The following is a 19,807-nucleotide window of genomic DNA, read 5'->3' on the forward strand; positions in this document are numbered from 1 at the left end:
ATGACAAAAGATGACACCTTTCAATCTAACAGGTGAGTTGCCAAATCTTTTGCATGAAATCTATGTCATTGCCATTAATTGCACTTAGTTGATTTGGAAGCACAAACACTTGACACAAGTTGTAATCCACTTCCAACCTTATCATTTACCCCATAATACCTAAAATCATCATGCTCTAAGTATACGATCTAATTTGCAAAAGTCTTTCTAATTTTCTATTCATAGCCACTTTCATTTTCCATTCATAATGGGCTAATGGCTTTCATTTTGCATTTAGGAATTAGCTCAATGGCAATGGAAGAGACACTTGCTCACAAATGAAATAGGAATTTGATCGAGCAATTTTGTTCAGTATAATATAGCTCAATTTGCAAATTATGTAGCCTTTGCCTTTTAAGAGGTCATTCCGTGGACAATTCCATCAAGAAATCAACCCTTCCTTTAACAACAAAGTTACGAGTATATTATTTTATAAGTTTAACTGTACTTTTTTTATTTTCAATTTATTTCTTTGAAACAAGTTTAAGTGTACTCTTATCTTGATAAAAGACGTACCTAATTTTCCCGTAAATCTTTCATTTGGAAAAAAAAAAAAAAAAATGATACTCGTATAGTTGTATGTAGGTGTCCAAGGGCACTTTAGGCGAGGACCATTTGGGTACAATTGTACAAATGTAGAATACATAGTACACCTTTTGTTTTCTACTTCGTATAAATTTGTTGGTCTACTCCTCCTTTGACAATTGGAACAACGATAAACTGAGAGTTGCGAGTCAGCAGTCAGCAAAGATCAGCAGCATTCAACGGTTTCAACTCCGTATTACAATTTCAGGTTTTCTAACTCACAATCTTGAAACTCCCCATTTCAGTGATTTCAATTTTTAATCATAGTCATTCAATTTTTTGATTTCTGGGTTTATATCTCCTTAATTCTTTGAATGTTTTTTCACTCTTATTTTTCTTCTTTAATACATTGGTTGTAATTACAGATAAACAGTATTAAATTGCTCACTTTGAGGTTCTATATATTATTGGAAAATTGAATTGAGGTAAAGATTAAACCCTTTATTTTTTGTGTATTTCTTTTGTATAGATATTGGAGTTTGTGATTCTACTGTTCATTTTCAGTGAAAAGTTTGTTTCTTTTATGTTTTATTTAACGTAAATGGATGTGGGTTTGTTGGGAAATTTGGTCAAAATGCGATTTTTGATTAGTTTGTGAAGTGATTATTTGATTAGAAGTTTAGAACTCCACCATAAAGAAGGAAACGGATGAAGTGATTCGGGTTTTGAATGTGAAGATTTTATTCAGATGGTTCTGTGTTGATTTCTGAAGTTTTGTTGCAATGAGGAAAAAAAATGCTCAACTTCTGTTGTATTTCAGTTTTTAGGTCTTTAGAATATGGCATTATTCCAGAAAGTTAGGAAATTTGATCATTAAGGAATTATAATCTCGTTACCAGCGATGTTTTCTTGTAGTCGATGTATTTCTATAAAAAGTGTCATTAATAACGAGCAACACGAGTTAGGTATCTAAGATTAAGTAATGTAATAAAAATTAATGACATCTGAGTGCCACTTTGTTATCCAAAACTCTATGGTTTTTTTTTTTTTTTTTTTTTTTTTATGTGAAAGAGTGATGGATTGGTGTTTTTGGAATGTATCACTTGGATGTGTTTGGTTGCTTTGGAGCCTCCTAACTTTAAGCTTCTTGGTTCTGTTTTGGGCAATTCTTATAATTTTGTCTTCCTTATAAACAATTCATTATTCACACACGTGACGTATACAAGGGCCCTAGTAATACATAGATGCTTAAAACGGAATGAATTGGTAACTATGCATTCCATCTGAATTTTCAATGAGTGATTAAAATGGAATGAATTGGTAACTATGCATTCCATCTGGATGAATAATAGGTGATGGTTATTTCGTGTAAAATCACTGATGGATTATCCCTTCGTTTTAATACACATATATACCTCCATTAATACTAGATTAGTGTATGATCCTAGCTATTTCAGGTTTCAAATGCAATGCACTGACAAATATTTGGGTGTCTTAACATATATATCTGAATTCTTGGTGTTGCTTCTGATAGTAATGTATCTTTAAGGAAATATCTCAATAAATGGATTTTTATTTTGATCTTTCAGTAGGAACTTATTCATTTCTTCTCCGGATTTTAGTTTCCTCTATTAGTGGGAATAAGGGGTGGCTGGGTTGGGGTGGGAGGATGAGGCACAAAGAAACAGATTCTTACAAGTAATGGATGGCCAAGTGGTTATAAGTGACAGATTATAATCTCTATAGGCTGCTATAACTATCCCTGAAGACACTCAAAACTGCTAAGAGAAATCAATTTCGTCATGTAGGCTGTTCTGGGGACTGATGATATAATTCCTTGTAGCTCATTCACTTCTGTTTTTTTTTTTTTTTTTATAAAAAAATGTTGATTGGGCCTTCCTCACAGTGGGTTGTGTGTATGGCAATAGATTGGGACCAGACAAAAATTATGCAGCATTTACCTGGCCACTAAAGATAATTTACTCTCTAGGGTTTGGATGTTGCTTGCTTGAGAATTGGGGGAAGTCCAGTGTGATGTCTACTGATAATAGTACAGCAAATTCGATCAGGTATTCATTCTAGACCTGTCCAACCCGTTAGTATTTTAACATCCATATACAGTAGCTTTTGCTCAGTATTTTTTCTCGGTTTTTTTCCACTTTCAATTTATCACTTTCCTTTCTTTGCTCCATTTTTTTGCAAATAATTTCTTGTGACAATTTACTTTAGCTAACCCCATATCATTTTGGGACTAAGGATTGTTGTTGTTTTGGTCTTAGCTCCTCTTGTATAATTACTTTTTTGTTTCCTAGGCAGGACATTGGAAATTCTGCTTCAAGGGATTTAAAAGGAGATGGAAGTCTTAAAACTTCTGAGGAACAAAAGGTTTGGTGTATGTAACTTTACTTATGTATGTAATTCATTCCATCTATGTTTGTCTAATATTATAGAATCCACTACTTAAAATCATCGAGCAGGAACTTTTTGGGCAAGTCAGGACACAAGAACATGAGATCTTTTCTCTTAGGGAAAAAATTACTCAAGCCTATATTAAGGTAGTGCTAAGAATATAGTTACTTGATAATTTGTTGTTTTCTGGTGCTTCTCTTTTACATGGGAATGAGCCTGTGTCTCCTTTAAATTACAGGAGATGCAGATGCTCAATGAGAAATATGCTTTGGAGAGAAAGTTTTCAGATCTGCGTATGGTCCGTTATCTAGAAAACTGTTATTCCCTGTCATTTTCTTGTATTTGTGAAATTGCTTTGCTTTGGATGATGGTGATTGCTCATCCAATACCTGATATGATAGGCCATGGATGAGAAGCAAAAAGAGTCGATTACTGCAGCCTTAAATGAATTGGCTCTCAGAAAAGCTGACCTTGATGAGAATGTAAGACTAACCAATGATTTGAAGGTAAAGAGAGTCTTTTCCCTCCTAGTTTATCAACTCTACTTACCCAAGTGTTTCATCCACCACCCTCTAAAAGAAAGATATTCATGAAGCAAACCCATAATATAATTAAGTGATAACACTTGTACTAGACAATTGTGTGGCATAAGATAGGCAAAACCAACTCTAGAAACAAGTGCTTTGTCCTCTTGGACAAATTAATAATTTTTTTCCTCTTTTAGGATGCAGAAGAGCAGAGATATTATTTCATGACATCTTTGCTTGGATTATTGGCTGAATTTAGCACACGGCCGAGCGTCACAAATGCTTCTTCTATTTGCATGAATCTCAAGGTATGGATATCAGATAGTTGTAAAAAAAAAGGGCAATATTGTCTTTAATCTATTGATGCTGGTGTAAGAGTTTTGCTTTATTATTTGTTTTATATACTGTGGTGATAACTCGGTCTTTAAATCTTCAGTCCAACTAAGCTGGCAATATTAGCGGTGATTGGAGCTTAAAGTTACTGCAGATTTTGAGCATGAGGAGATAGGAAACTAAGGAAGGAAATTTACATGACGATGTTTATGTCTTGAATTGAAATATTATTTGTCATTTTCATTTAAGTTCAATGCTTCACTTACTGAAAAGATGCAAGGTTGTGAAAAGAATTGGTAGTTTCTTGTTATGTTATCAAAGGGCGTTCCTCCTAGAAAAAAAAAAAATTCCTCTGGTTTTGGTAAAAGACTTGTTTCTCTAACTGTGACTATCCTACAGCCAACATCCTCTACTTGATGAGATTCTTGTTTCTGATCATCTGAAATGAGCTCAGATTTTTGTCTGATTACCTGAAGAGAGATTAGTTGCTAATATCTGATTTTGTATTCACTTTGGTTTGTTTTAAATTTGTATAAGTCCGAGGCTCTGATTGTGTTGTTGACACTGTTCTTTTTGTGTCTTTTGTTTGGGTAATGAAATTGCAGCACTTGTATGATCAACTGCACCAGAAACTACAGGTAAGCCTTTCATTGGGCATCACAGATGCTTCTTTTATTCTGTATTCTCTGTATTGCTTTCCCTGTTATATAATTTTTTTTTATTTATTTTGCAAGAATCAAAAATTATTTGCAAGAGCTGATGTCTTGTTTAAATATAATTATGCAGACATGGCTGCATTTTCATGTATGTTTTAGTAGCGGTGCTTTTAATGGGAAAAAAAAATTCCAATATGGTATGAGGATATAAGATACTTAGTAATTGGCAAACAAAGCTGATACCATGTAGGTAGAGCAAAGGCACCATGAATGGGGTCTGCAATTAATCTTTGTAGGTCCCTGATCCACGTTCTTTGTATGTTGCGTGAATCCAGCTCAATCTCCTTCGATTCTTAGTATAATTATTAAATGGCCACTGCAATAAGTAGAACTTGGGCAGTGGCTGGCTTTAAGTTGCAATTGCGGTCATCTCATTCAGTAAGAAACTAAGAATAACAAAATCGCAGCTAATATTTCTTGCCTGATTGCTTAAGTTAGTGGGAGAGGAGTCCTCACATATCCAGAGCCTAATAGCCTATTACCTCACTAACCTTAATGGTCTTATAATTATTGACTGGTTCTCAAGCTCGAGACTCTAGAGGTTTTTTTTCTTCAGCTGCTAGGTTTTTTTTGAAATATTGTTTGTGTGTGTGGATGCTTCTTTCCCAAAATTAGGAAGAACTGAAGGAGGGAGAGCCCAGTTTGTCCTGCTTTCATTATGGAAAGCCATGTCTCTTCTTTATGGAAATGAATAATGCACAATCAGTTTTGGATATCCAGCAGTCCAGCTGTAGTAAAGACTATAAGGTGAAAATATTACTGCGTATTAATATTGGAATCTGGAACTGAATAAGAATAAGATGTATTATAAATATTTTATTATTTTTCCTGCTAATATTTATTACTGTTCGGCAAACTATCAAGGGAGATTTTCAGAATTCAGTTTCCGTAGCTTTTGGACTATTTATATCAGGGACTAAAGTTTCAAACAAATTTCTCTTATTGTTGTAGGAAACAACAAGGGAGTTGAGGAATCTCACTCAGGACCCATATTATGATATCGTTTCGCAACCTAGCAATGTACATGTGGAGTCTCCTTACCAACAAATGGTAATGTTCTATCTCCCAGGTGTGTGCTGCATTGTATGGTGATTTTCTGACTAACTTATAAAGGATGGACTGTTGTAATAAGGCCTTCCCCTTTTGGTATTAAATAGACCTCTTTATGGGAGCATTTGGGTTTGCCTCAGTTGTCTATTAGTCTATTAGATATTAGCAACAATTACTTTTGTTGTATGCGATCCTTATTGGAGCCTATTATGCAGCCTTTGTGAGTCTTGATCCCATGAAATAGTGGTTCATGGCTTTTGGGGCTTGTGGGCTCATTTAGTATTTTTCTCTCACCACAATAAGTTATGGGATAAGTTGCTGACATATGCATCTTGATTGTTCAATTCTTTCACATGTAATTTTACAATTCGATGTTAATATTTCCTTATTTGTTCACATAGAAAGGAGAATCATCTCTATCTAGTCGAGCTGAAGAATATTTACCAACAACCAATAGGGCGTGGCCTGATGAGCAGACTGGGCACTTGCAAATCTATGGTGAGATGCATTTCCATTCTACAATAGATACATAATTAGAAAGCCCTTACCGAAAATAAATTTGCTCTTTGCTTCTTCCTTAACAAGTGGGTTGTATCTTTTGTGCTTAATGTGTAAAATAGCTAATTGGTTATAGCAACTTAGATGCTACTCATTGTGTTAATAAAACTGTGTGATGGTGCTTAAGTATACCTTTTCTGTTTAAATCAAATCAATCAATATATGTGGACGGGCCGTTAACCCCAATTCCTGGTTATAGCATTTCAATAAACTAATAATGGTGCTGACTCCATAAATAGCCAGCCAATATGGATGTTGCCAAGGGTGGTGTCTTGGGAGGTCGGGTATATATGCAGTATGACCTTTGACTTCTTTGATTGACTGAATTTCTGATCAACATACAGTCTATGCAGAATAACCAATAATGGTACTTCGTATGTGTTGAATCTGTTTTCACTATTAGATCTTATTAGGTATGGTAAAAGAGGATGTATCATGTGTTTCAATGTATTATGTGTAGAAACTAAGTAGGCTTCAGGGTTTTTTTACAAGTTACTGGCTGGCAATCTCTAGTCACTTTATTTGTCTTTCTTGGTTGAAATAATTTCTTTATTAATCTCTTTTCTCTCTTCCCCGTTCTGACTTTTTTTTTTTTTTTTCCTGCCCACAATTCTTCCTTTGTTGGAAAAGCGTGATATCTCTGACTAATCCATTTTTATATGCATGATAAGTATGTCATATTTTTAGAAATCATTATCCTTTCTGCTTCTTAATATCATGTTTTATCAAAAAAAAAATTAATATAAAAAACATGGTGTTGGAATTATGGGTCACGCACCTGCTCACTTTTGTGCTATAAATTGATGAAGGATACTCATGTTTAATTTTCCTAACTTCATGGATTGGATATTTTTAAGGTGAACTATGATTTACGCAATGAGTCTGACTATTTGTAAATTTTCACATAACTTTTCTTTAGATGAGGGTCCTGGAATTGAAGGTTTCCAAATAATTGGTGAAGCTAGATTGGGAGCCAAGCTTCTTGGGTGTGGCTATCCTGTACGAGGCACTTCACTTTGCATGTTTCAGGTAAAATAGAACAAGTTCTTCCTACCATGTTGGATATTATTACTTCTTTCAGTATTGATCAAGTTTTTACCTTTTCACTCTTTCGAATAACAGTGGGTTCGTCATCTTCAAGATGGGACTAGACACTACATTGAAGGTAAATGGTGTACATCCATACTTCTATGCTATTTGCCTCAAGATGGACTCGTGATTATATAATCTTTTGCAGGTAGATTACATCAATATGTTCTGTCATGTGACAGTTTAGGCTGCAGTTTGATCAACCTATGTCCATTATTCAGGTGCTACCAATCCAGAGTATGTAGTTACAGCTGATGATGTTGACAAGTGTATTGCTGTTGAGTGCATTCCAATGGATGAGAATGGTCGTCAGGTATTCTCTTGAGCCATCAATTTGATGAGTTTTCTACTGCATATAACTCTTATTTGAAGTAAAAATATTCTTGAAAGTTGAAGCAAAACAAGCCTTAATCAAGTAGGGCAGTAGGTATGATCAGGATGTAAGACAGAATTCATGTGGGTTGCCTCCATATGTTATTCTGATTGTCATTATATGTGTCTGATTAAATGAGAATTAATAATTTGCAAAACTATAAGATTTTTCATTTATAGAGGTTTATATCCGCCGTAAATGGTGGCATGTAGCTTTCAACTAAAGAAAAGATAAGTATTGCGATGCAAATATTATGGTTGTCTTCCATTTGAAAAATTACTCTTATATTTTATGCTTCTGCATTCAAGAAGTTAATTTGCATGGCCAATATACCATTGTATGTGTCATCAATCTTACCTTTCCACCTGATACATTAGAATATCTGACCCAGATGATGTTTTGGACCTTAATATTATTTCAACAGATGTCTTACACTTGGTTGAGAGCACTTTGCTACTCACATTGATCCAGAGTTATAAGTAGTTCTTATACATTTTTACACATCATGAATTTAGTTGAATTTATTAAAAGCTCTGCATTTGGGTCAAAATACATTACCAATGCGACTTATAATTTAGACCAGAGGGGTGATATTATTGTACATTGTTTTTTCATTGGTATGGATTAACTTTCCTTTATTGGGTAAAACATGAAACCAATATGGTGAAGCCAACTAACTTAGTTAAAGTCTTGGGGGTGGTTGTTTCTCAAAAATCATGTCTACATTAGTGCCCTTTCAGGGTCCCTAAGTCCCTATGCGCCAAAATAAATAAATGATACCAATGTATTACTTTCTTTCTGAAATCACATTCTTGATAAATCAGAAATGTAACAAATCTCTTTTGTTGCAATAATCAGGGTGAATTAGTAAGACGCTTTGCTAATGACCAGAATAAGATAACATGTGGTAAGTCTGTTTTCACTAAATCTCTTTGTTTATCTAGCTCATTGTTGGTCAGTTCTTGAATATTTTCTCCTTCACTAGACCCAGATATGCAAGCAGAGATTGACTCGTATATTGCTAAAGGCCAAGCCGATTTTGGTGTATTAGTTCTGGTAAGTATACTAGTAATAGTATTTATATTCTTTGCATGCTTCTGATCAGAGTTGACATCATTCAAACAATCATTGGTGAACAGTTGACTACCTTAGCTTCCAAATAAGTAAGTGAAAGAAAATTTCATACTAGAATGACTATCTTTCACCTTAATTCTCTTTTCACGACCCAAGAACATTGCCTATTGTTTTAAGATCTTTGCATCATTTTTATGAGATATTGACTTTAGACTAGATTGCCGGACACCTTAAAGTTGTAAACAAGGGGAAAGAGAATGAAATGTTAGATATCTTGGTCCCTAGGGAGAGTTGACCTGATTTGAGGGTTGATTTATCGGGCTTTATAATCGTTGATAAAATCATATAATTATTCCTTGTTTGGATTGAACTATACATAAGTATTGGAAGGGAAGGAAATTACTAATATGAAAGTCCCCGTAAAATTCTTGTTTCACTTTTTCCGTTACATTGGTGAAATTTGGAAGATAAGAATGATTTAAATTCCTGTAATCTTTTTCTTCTTATTTTAAATTAAGGCTTCTGTGCAGAACAACTTATTTTTCCTCTACATAGAGATTGATCTTTAATATATTCTTGCTGAAAAACTAAATAATTACAGTAGAGGATAATTTGAAAAATCAGGGTGAAGTTTTATTGGACATGAGGTTATTCAAGTGACCATTTAGGACATTAGGGGTGGCTTCTATTTGGGTTGATTTTAAATAGGATCTGAGGTGATCTAGCCATTTTTTTAAAAGTATATAAATATTCCCAACGTATACAATAAAGGAAAATAAATTACTTCATGCTTGAAATACATTGTCTAAATCATATCTGACTAATGTTGTACTTTAACATTTATAAGGCTTATAGACTGTGAAGTGATACATATTTTTGTATTGCTTGTCAAGCAGTTGGATTCATTTAATCACTGGGAACCAGCAACTTTTTTTTTACGGCGCTCAGGCTTTCAAGTGAAGATCAATAAAACAGGAGCTCTTCAAATTGCTGATGAATTCTCAGAGAACTTATCGGTATGTTGGATGAGTGCATTTTTCATAGACCTCCTCCCAAGAAAAGGGAACTCCTGTTGTTTATAAGGCTAGATGGGCAGATGGGCTCGCAGTTCACGTTAAATAAAAAGCTGTGTATCTGCAAAATCCAGTCATTGTATATGACTTATTACCAATTTTTGCACTTACCTGTGTCCAACTTGTCTAATATAGCTGCAACATTTTAATTTTATTGCCCCTTGCTGTTCTCTCTTGAGATCAATATAAATTTAGGACAGAACTTATCTGTAGTCTGGGGGCTCTAGCACTCTGCAGGTTTTTCATTCTTTATTTACTGAGATAGGGTTTTAGATTTCGTTTATACAATATATGATTTACAAAAGAAACTATCTCAGCTATACCTTCCTTTGAGTCTAACTCTCTAATAACACTCTTTCTTCCCTAAGCTACCCACTCAAGAACAGCCTCCCCAACTTCCTGCTCTTGAGTATGTTTATGCTGTACCTTTTAGTCATTTCTTGTGAGGTATGAATACAAATTATCATCAAAAGTCTTTCATGCCATGCCAAAAGTGGTTATAATTGCCCGGAATATCGATGTGCATTATTGGGTTCCATGGCTTCTTTTACCTTAGCCTTTTCGTGCTCAGTTATGTATTTCTTTAGTAAATCCATAGCCCTTTCAAGCATTGAGGTGAATGTCACCATGTTTGATTCCTAAATTCCAGGCATTACTTTTCTGAACTATACCTCTCAAAATCTCAAGTTTAACCTTCAGCTCCGCCTTGGTAAAGATTTCTTTGGCCCATTTAGCTGTATTACGAGTTTCTTGGTTTGTCTTCTTCAGTCTTCACATCAAAGTAGCAATTTTCCGAAGTTTCATGTTGCTTACATCTTGAACAAGTAGTATTAGGCCAGTACCATAGCCAACTCCCGTTACATCAATAGTGACTCTCCAAAAGAAATTATCCTTCAAGGACCTTTCCAAATTCACATCTTTTGCAGCATTATAGCCTCCTAATTTATATCATGAGACATAATTGGAGCCAAAATTCCATACCCTGACTTGTGATGTTACTGTATGCTAAAATTTTATAACTTACCAGTACCAATTCTGACTACCTTGCGGCTATTAGTTATTTTATTATTTGGTTTGTCTTTGTTTTTATATGTAATTTTATGTATAACTTCACTGTTGTTGCTCCTGCAGATCAAGATTCCTGGTGGATTGTCAACACAGTTTGTTCTAACATGTTCGGATGTAACTTCACACCCTTTAAGCACATACAATGATATTAGGTGATATAACATCTTGCAGTTTGATTTTCTTAATTGATGTCATAATATCTGAGTATCTATTTGCAATTTGCATGCCGTGAATTTGGTTTTTATGTTTGTTCCTCATAATACGATTTTGTCTTTAAAGTCATAGTGGACCAAAATGGTGAAATGAGACAACATGTCAACTGGGTGTGAATCTTATTATACTAGCCATCTCTGATAATCTTAATTGGACGTGTGTTATTTCTACCTATTACTCAAAGTAATGACAAGTTAGGAAATCCAATTAGTATGTATCATTACTAATGATTACGAGCTCTAAATATCCTATTATAGTATGCTAGTTATCAGGCTCTTGATTCCAGGGATGAACTTATGATTATGGAGTTCACAACTGAGGTGGGCGCAGAATGTCCTCTGCTTCTTTCTTTCCTTCCTAAAATTTTACGTAGTCTGAAACGTCTCATGAAACAGTATGCCTTTGTTTGTCTGCAATTTATAGTTACTGTGAAACAAAAGTTACTTGTATGTTTTTATTCTGATTTCATTTATAAATTTCTGATTTTCTACAGAATGCGTGACACTCTTGTGTTGACTATAAGAATGTTCCAGAACAAGGTAATCTTTTTTCTTTCATTTACGAGGATGATGTAGAATTTATGTGTCAATTTGCTGCATTGTCATTTCAGTGATTTTGTTTATGTTTGCTGCTTTGTTATCTTCACATAGCTTTGATGTACCTAAAATTATTTCTGAAATTGGTGGAAGTTCAGGAGAAATTTATTCTCTAAATTACTCGCAAGCTTTCCCCTTCATAAATCTGTAAAGCCTAAAAATATCATTTTCTTTTCGTTTCTTTTTAGTATACTCCATAACTAAACACAAATTAAGTAGTAATGTCAGTGCTGACTGCTTATGTTCGGCCAGTACAGATTAGTCACTTTATGAGAATGTTAGAGACTTGGAGAATCCTAATCCAATATGTAGTGTCAACTGTCAGGTGACTAAAACGAGTCTGTACCCATGTCGAAATGTTGAAGTTCCGACATAAGTACTTGACTACGCTGCCTAAAATACCCGAAAGGAAAAGCTATTTGGAAATGTGCTAGTGAACTTATATCCTGACTCCTGTGTGATTGTTCTGTATAAAGAATAGAACAGAATATAGACAGAAAGTAGCTTTTCCTTTTCTTACCTGTTGCTGGAAATAACTCACTGAATCACTTTTCAACCCATGATTACTTCTCTATCACTTTAATACTATAAATTAATTAGTATAACTAACAAAATAAAAGAATTAGGATAGAAAGATTATGTGAATAATGACAGATCACTAGGATTTGCTGGCTTGCTTGCTTTTTTAAAAAATAAACTTCCAAATGTACTAGTTTGCAGCTTTTGGATTTGTGTGTACAAGTACTTTTAATGTTTAAGTATGTATTTACATTAATTTCAACATAGTTTTCGACTTTTCGCCGTATATGATTATATATTTTCTAAAATTATTTATAATAATGTAGGCTGTGGATGATCGCAAAAAAGGGAAAGGACCATTATAGGTCACAAATTTTGATAAATACAAATCAAGAGCCAATTACAGCATTTTGTGCATCAAAAATTGATATTTCATGTGAATGCTTGTATTTTTATGTAACTCTAGTCAAAATTTTGCATTTATTATTTACTATGTTTGTCCATTTTTTTGTAGATTAATGTTTTGTAACATTGAAACCACATTTATATTCTCCCGTACATATTAGAAAGTGATGTTTTATTTTGATATCTTAGGTCGTCTTTTTGCCTTGGAGTTAAATTTTTATTGTACACATGGCATATGATTGATACTCCGTAATAAAAAAATAGTGTGTTATATTTACTCCATAATTTATACTTTGTATTATTTTTTTATTTTTTTTTTGTTGAATTCACTCATAATTTGTTTAGGAGTGAGTGTTGAGAGGGAGTATAATGTACGGCGTAATATGTCTAGTTTAGAAATGAAGGTGTTTTTTTTATACCTTTGGTCGGGTTGACATGTTATGCTTATACTCCGTATTGTTATTATAAAAGGCAAGAGATTTAAAATACAGTTGAGAATTTGTACGAGTATTAGACCAGATATCCAAAAAATTTAAATCGCATGCAGATTAAAAAAAAAAAAAAAAGTAATTATGTAGTTTTGATTTGTCCTGGATAGCTTGAAGAATTGAAGACTTATCTTTTTATTATTACAACTCTTTCAATCTTTCCTATGTTTTCATTATAATATGTTGAGATTTTTTACAAAATCATATTTTATATAGTCAAAATAAATTCAACTATCATCAAATAAACCAACATTTCACTCCCAAGTCCAAAATTCCTGCCCAGTGCCCACCAACCAAATTCCATATTCACAAATTAACCTTATTTTTCACCCAAATTTGTATTCCACGTGCATTTCTCTTTCTCTATTCTGTGCACTGAAAATATGTCGGATTTCATCAGCAAAAACATTACAGTTCATGTCGGTGTACGAATTACTCTATATCTTCTTCGTAAAGAATGTCTACAAATTTCAGTAACTCCAAAAGCTGATTGAGATTAGTGGGATTTTAACCCTACATACTACAAGTGGGATTTTCAATGGAGGGTTTCTCTGGATGTCATTGTTCTTCTTGTTATTGTCAATGAATTCTTCTACTAATATTTACAAGATGGGAAGTCGGTTTTTGTTCGATCTTAGGGCTTCATCACTACGTTAAAGACACCAAGACTTTTTTCAATTAAATTAGTTAGCATTCACACACGACAATAGTTGTATAAGAATCTTTGACATTAATAAATTGAAGCAACATTTTCTTTGGTACAAGAGTTGAAGAAAACTTACTAAATTCTGGTAAACTGCTAAATGCCTAGGGCTAGCAACATGTTAGGGTCCAATCCAAGTTGATTTTGTGTTTGTTTCGAAAACTTCATGAAAGGTAGAAATATAATGTACTCTCTATGTATTTCTTTCAAGAAAATGAAGCAAATTCCCTAGAAACTTTTCTTTATTGAAAGCGGATTCCTTACATCTATCTAGATTATGGATATTAGGACAATCAAATACAAAGTACTCCCTCCGTCTCTAAATTACATTCCTCTTTGGAAATTTACATGGGAATTAAGGAGGGAAGAATAAGACAAATAACAATAATTAGATAATGCAATGAGAAGTACAAAGATAGATTAGTTATTATTCATGACATGTCATCAATTCTTTGCAAAAATAAAGGACCAATCACATGCTCCTAATTGAAAATTTTTAACCAATCATATTCATTGTAATTTGGTACAAGGATTATGAGTGAGATTAGGTAAGGATGAGTGAGAAAGCACTAAATATAAAACAGAAAAAGAGAGTTGATTTACCTAAAAAAAAACTTACCAAAAATAGAAAGGAGGAATGTAATTTAGGGACGGAGGGAGTTTATAATAGGGTCTAACAAGAACAATACTTGTATTTCTATCATCACAAAAGTGACAAATGTAACCTCCATCATCCAGACTTCACAATAGAGCCTCAAGAACCGATCAACCGTGCAACTAACTAACTAGCTCTACTTGGTTCGGAGGGATATAGCTCAGTTGGTAGAGTGCCGCTCTCACAGCTAGGTCGCGGCTGGTTGCGAGACATTATTGTGCAAGTTTGATAGTATCATATTAAGATCAACTTATGGATTCTCAGTACAAACAAAAGTAAATGATAAAGTAAGAGCACCTAATTCTTTCTTTAATAAAGAAAAGAAAGAGAAAGAAGCTTGCAAATGGTTCTAGACTTCAAGTCCACCCCAAAACAAAAGGAAGTAAACACCATTAAACTATGGACAAATGTATGTAAGTATCATCATCTATGAAAAAATTATTATGCAACAACCGCCCAACTATCCATGTGACTCATTTTGACTTTTTAACCAGTAATTCAAGCATTCCAATCATTAAATCTCACCCCCATTTACATTATTTTCTAATTAATTATCAATAATAATCCAACCAACTCTCATAATTTAGATGCTTCCATTTCGCAATCACAATGCTAACTATAAAGACTAGAATATCACCTTCGTTTAGAACCAATAGTCACATTTTAGTGTAATTTAAACTGGAAACGTGTCAATTGAATCAATTTCAAATGTAATAAGCATTCACAAATTCAAAATACAAATCATATACATAAAGGAGATGTTACCTTTATCGAGATGAATAGTCACATTGATAGTGTAATCAAATATAGTAACATCCAAATAAAATCAAAACAAAACCAAGATGAAGATTCAAGAACAAATCCTTCAAATTCGCCTTTCATTTGTAGCAAAATTTACAACAAACAAACTCTATTTTTAACTCAACTCATAAGTTTATGATATGAGTTCATAAATCTAATTACCAATAAGGCAATAATAATAATAATAATCATATCAATATACAAAATTAAAAAAAAAAATCTACCTTTTTTCGTGGTAATTGTATTCATCTTGAATTATCATTATTATTACCTGTATTGTTATTAATAGTATTGCTATTATCATCATCATTAATTTCTAATTTTGTTTCTCTCCCTTCAAAATTCCCACACCCACCACCACCACCACCACCACCACTTCCTACCTCATCACCTTGCGTAGCCTCCAAAACTTGTACTCTCCCTTCCAACTCCCGGATCATCAAAACCGCCTCGCCACTCCTCCTCTCAACCCGCAACGCCGCAACACTAGCGCTGTTCACACCACCACCCGTGTTCGTGTTCGGGTCCGTAGCAGGACCCGAACCAGAGGAGGATCTCATGGGCGGAGCTAAGTTCAAAGTAGACCGACAAAGCGGGCAATTAGAGTGAGTCTTAAGCCAAGTATCAATACAAGGCAAATGAAAGGCGTGCTCACAGTTGGGCATCAACCGTAGATTCTCATTCTCATTAAACTCAGTCAGACAAACAGCGCATTCCGTGCCGTCGACTAGCTTATCCTCCCTCCGATACTTAAACACCGTGATCTGACGAATAAACGCGTCGTCGAGACCAGCGCCGGACGAGTTGGGCCGGGTCGGGTCATGGATCAACGAGTCCACTCTTGAGAGAGGGTCGGAGGTTTCGGAGTCGAGGAATCGGTTGATTCTGCGACGGTTGCGAGAGCGACGGCAGAGCTTGGAGATGACGGTGAAGTAGAAGAGGAGGAGGAAAGCGGCGGCGAGGACGGCGATGAGAGCGGCCATTAATGGGGAGATGTGAGAAGAAGATGAGTCATCGTTGTCATCGGAGGAGATGATGTTGGGGTTGAGGAGGAGAGGAGGAGGAGGGGGGAAGATGCATAATTGGGGGCAGTTGAAGGAGCAACCTTGAGAGCAGAAATTGTAGGTTTTGGAGGTTGATGGCCATGGTTGTGGAGCTCCAATGGAGATGGGGGAAGCCATTGATGGTGATTTGAGGGGAGTTTAGTTCATTGGAAATGTTGGAGGGAAGTTGGGTGAGGGAGAGAGGAGAGAGGAGAGAGGAGAGAGAAAGAGAGAAGGAAAAGGGAAAGTAGAAATGGGGAAAAGGGGGATGAAATTATTTTTTTGTGTTTTATATTCTTTTGATTAATTATGATGTTGATTAATGGGGGATTGTGGATGGAGTGGCATGTGTATGTGTATAAGTCCATGAGTGTATCATTGTAACTTTTATAAGTGTATATGTTGGTAAGGGTGTTTAAACGACGTTTTATGGTTGGTTCTGTTCACCTTATTTTCATAGCTTATTTTAGGTATAGTAAGTTTAATTTAACAAAATTAAGGGTATGTTTTAATTGACTGAATTGAACTGAACTGAACTTATTGGAACTGAACTGAAAATAATGAAGAGAACGGTCCTAAAGTTCTGATTAAAGGTAACTCGAATAGATTAAAATTAAAGTAAGGTTAAATAAGGTTTAGACTTCAGATAAGATAAGTTCAAATAAATGATTATCAGGTGAATAGAATACATCCTTAATGTAATTTTACATCCTCTCATATTACGATGTGTGTTCAAATGATGTTGATGAGTGGGAGGTGGTTTATGTTAGTTTGGTGTATAAGGTCGACATTAGAATGTAATTTTATACCCTCTTATATTCTAGTTTTTTTTAATCCTATTGAATTGGGGTCTATATCATAAGTTAATTAGTCCATCTATATATACAGGTTTAGTAGAGTAGGAAAGAAGATTATGAATCTTCATTTTCAAGCACAAGTAGATAGTGAAGCTGAAACTTTTGATTTGAAAAATTCACAAGATGAGTTTCTCACTATCTTCATTAAACTTGCTTGCGTAAATTTAAATCAATATACCTATACTAAAAGCGAAACAAGAAATGACACTTGTCATAATCTGGTTAAAAAATTTCCCTCCAAAAGGTCCTCTTTCTTTTTTTCTTTTTTTTTTTGTTTTTTTTTTTCAAAGCTTCTTAGAGAAGTATTTAATTTAATACTTATTTTACAATAATACTTCTAAACTATTTGGCAAGTACATTCATTTTTACACATTCAACAAAGATTTATATATTTATTTATTTTATGACGGGAACAAATCATATAATACAAAAATGTAATATTATCTATAACTTTGTAATGTAATCTATGGTTATTTTTATTAGTCGTGCATGCATTTCTTCCTCTGTTTTCTTTAAAGATTCAAAAAAATTGTAATTACAGAACTTTCATCCTATTTTGCAATTTGATATAATTTTTTATAGTAAAATAATTGTATAAAACTAATGATAAATACTGAAATTACCGTGCATGGCACGGGATCTAACCTAGTTATATATTAATGGTGAGTTGAAAGAGGAATTTATATTATAGATGTATGTAATTTTACATCCTCTCTTATCCTACCTTCATTTACATACATGTAGATGGTATGTTAGATGATACAATACAAAAACCCGGTCTAAGTAGATTATGTATTCTGAGATATTATACTTATAAAGTTATAATAGATTTAAATTATAGCTGAGTGTACATTTGAGTATGTATGTGGATATGAATATGATGTGTATGGCTTGAAGGGTAGTCATTATCATAATTGGGTAGAGTTAATTGAGTCTACTTTCTTTCTTTATCTTTTCTTTTCTTGTATACTTTGCTTTTTTTAGTTTTGACGAACGGTTTGTATAAGTTTTATGGACAATTATTTAGTTGGCCTATAAGTTATAAGATTATAAGTAGTGTATAAAATAACAAGAGTTGGTATCAAACGTGTTTGTGTCATGTTCTAATATAATTTTCATGGGTGACTTTACATCACTTAAGTTAATGGTCAATAGATGTATAAAATATCCCTTCAATAGAATAATTATAAAATGTTAGTAGTTTGCAATTACCCTAAACCTTTATTTTGGTGTCATGTGACCAAAATTAATCGAGTAGTCTTTGTCTAAACCATTAAAGGCTAATAAACGGAGGGGTATTTGTGCCTAGTATAGGCAGAGTGTTTTTGTATACTCTAATTAATCATTTCTATTTATGTGACTAGCATTACTTTTGATTACTTATCATCCTTTTTTAAAAAGTTTAATACTTAAAATAAAAGTTGAAATTTCATTAATAATAAAATTACGACTAGATAGCGCGCTCAAATTTTAGAACGGAAAAACTGTTGATGAGCCTTTAAGTCTTTATATATATGTATCTTGGCAAAATATATACAGAGTGCGTAATAATGATGGGTCTCTTATGTAGTTATGTTATTAAAAAAAACACCATGGTTTGTTTTTAGAGGAGAAAAATAGCTTACTTAAGGAGATAGAAGTACACTTTTTCTGTTTTAAATTAAAAGTAAACATTATGTTCAATGTAAAATATTTAATCTAATGACTCAAGAAGGTATTACAATCCAAAAAAAGAAGGTATTTGGGTTGGTGATCAAAGTTTGATAAATTAAATTAAAGTACCTCTAATCAAACTTTAATCAGTGATTTACGTCTTTGAATCTCCATAATAAGATTTTCAACTTACCTTTTTATTCCACACACTAAATGACAAGAAGATAAAAATTTCCATCTTGATATTTTAATTTTCACGTAGATGACAATGTTATAAGTAACTTCTTTTCAGTCAGTTGTTGATCTAATGATCTTGCCCTGGTAAAGTCGTAAATCGTAATGCATAGTCATAACAAATTTCAAAAGTTTATAATATGATGGTATAAACAAGATTCGATTCCATGTTTATAATTGTGCATATCTTAATACTTTTCAACTATAGAGTAAAGTTTTCGAGTTGTCCTTACACTTTTTTTTTTCTCTTAAATAATAAGTCAAAGTAAGTTGAGGATAACATAACCTACTTATAACATCTAGTCATCCACAATGTTTGTATATATACTTCGTATCTACTACCTTCGTCCCCAAATGATGGTCCCTTATGGCCTATTTTTAGTCCCAAATCGATAGTCTCATTTGCTTTTTTCAAGTACCATTAATATCAATTTTTTTATTAAAATTCCCTTCAATTGTAACAATATTTGTGCAAATTTAACTTTTTCATGTAAATTTTGTTTTTCAATGTACTTTTATTACTTTCTCTCTCTACTATTTTACATACCCAGTGTTAATTAATCTTTTCAATGTCTCTCTCTACTATTTTACATACCCAATGTTAATTAATCTTTTCAATGTCTCTCTCTACTATTTTACATACCCAATGTTAATTAATCTTTTCAATGTAGAGTACTTTTATTTAAGTTTCTTAATTCCCGTGATTTTTGTCCATAAGGGACTATCATTCGGGGACGGAGGGAGAATGTGAAAGTATACCTTATAAGTTGTCCCACTTCGGAAAAAATAAGAAATAATAATCATCA

At 33.4% G+C, this 19,807-nt stretch overlaps 1 protein-coding gene across 1 annotated transcript; it reads left to right on the forward strand.

The window, feature by feature from the left end:
• Positions 1-12,919, forward strand: LOC145613563 (uncharacterized). The gene is made up of 19 exons (XM_081668674.1): positions 1-32; positions 2,493-2,633; positions 2,877-2,949; positions 3,042-3,119; positions 3,212-3,271; positions 3,375-3,479; positions 3,698-3,808; positions 4,439-4,471; positions 5,501-5,599; positions 6,001-6,097; positions 7,077-7,186; positions 7,280-7,322; positions 7,468-7,559; positions 8,478-8,526; positions 8,605-8,675; positions 9,590-9,709; positions 10,898-10,986; positions 11,541-11,586; positions 12,489-12,919. The coding sequence occupies exons 1-19, from the start codon at positions 1-3 to the stop codon at positions 12,525-12,527; spliced, it is 1,488 nt and encodes a 495-aa protein (XP_081524800.1). The 3' UTR covers positions 12,528-12,919.
• Positions 12,920-19,807: the final 6,888 nt, after the last annotated feature.

Source organism: Chenopodium album, chromosome 25, assembly GCF_948465745.1.
Source record: "Chenopodium album chromosome 25, dcCheAlbu1.1, whole genome shotgun sequence".
Taxonomy (NCBI): Eukaryota; Viridiplantae; Streptophyta; class Magnoliopsida; order Caryophyllales; family Amaranthaceae; genus Chenopodium; species Chenopodium album.

Bases quoted from the DNA above. Each gene is read 5' to 3' on its own strand.
- LOC145613563 (XM_081668674.1), top strand. From the start codon at position 1: ATGACAAAAGATGACACCTTTCAATCTAACAG. The intron at 2,634-2,876 runs GTATTCATTCTA...TTTGTTTCCTAG, and splicing joins AGTACAGCAAATTCGATCAG to GCAGGACATTGGAAATTCTG. The intron at 5,600-6,000 runs GTAATGTTCTAT...TTGTTCACATAG, and splicing joins AGTCTCCTTACCAACAAATG to AAAGGAGAATCATCTCTATC.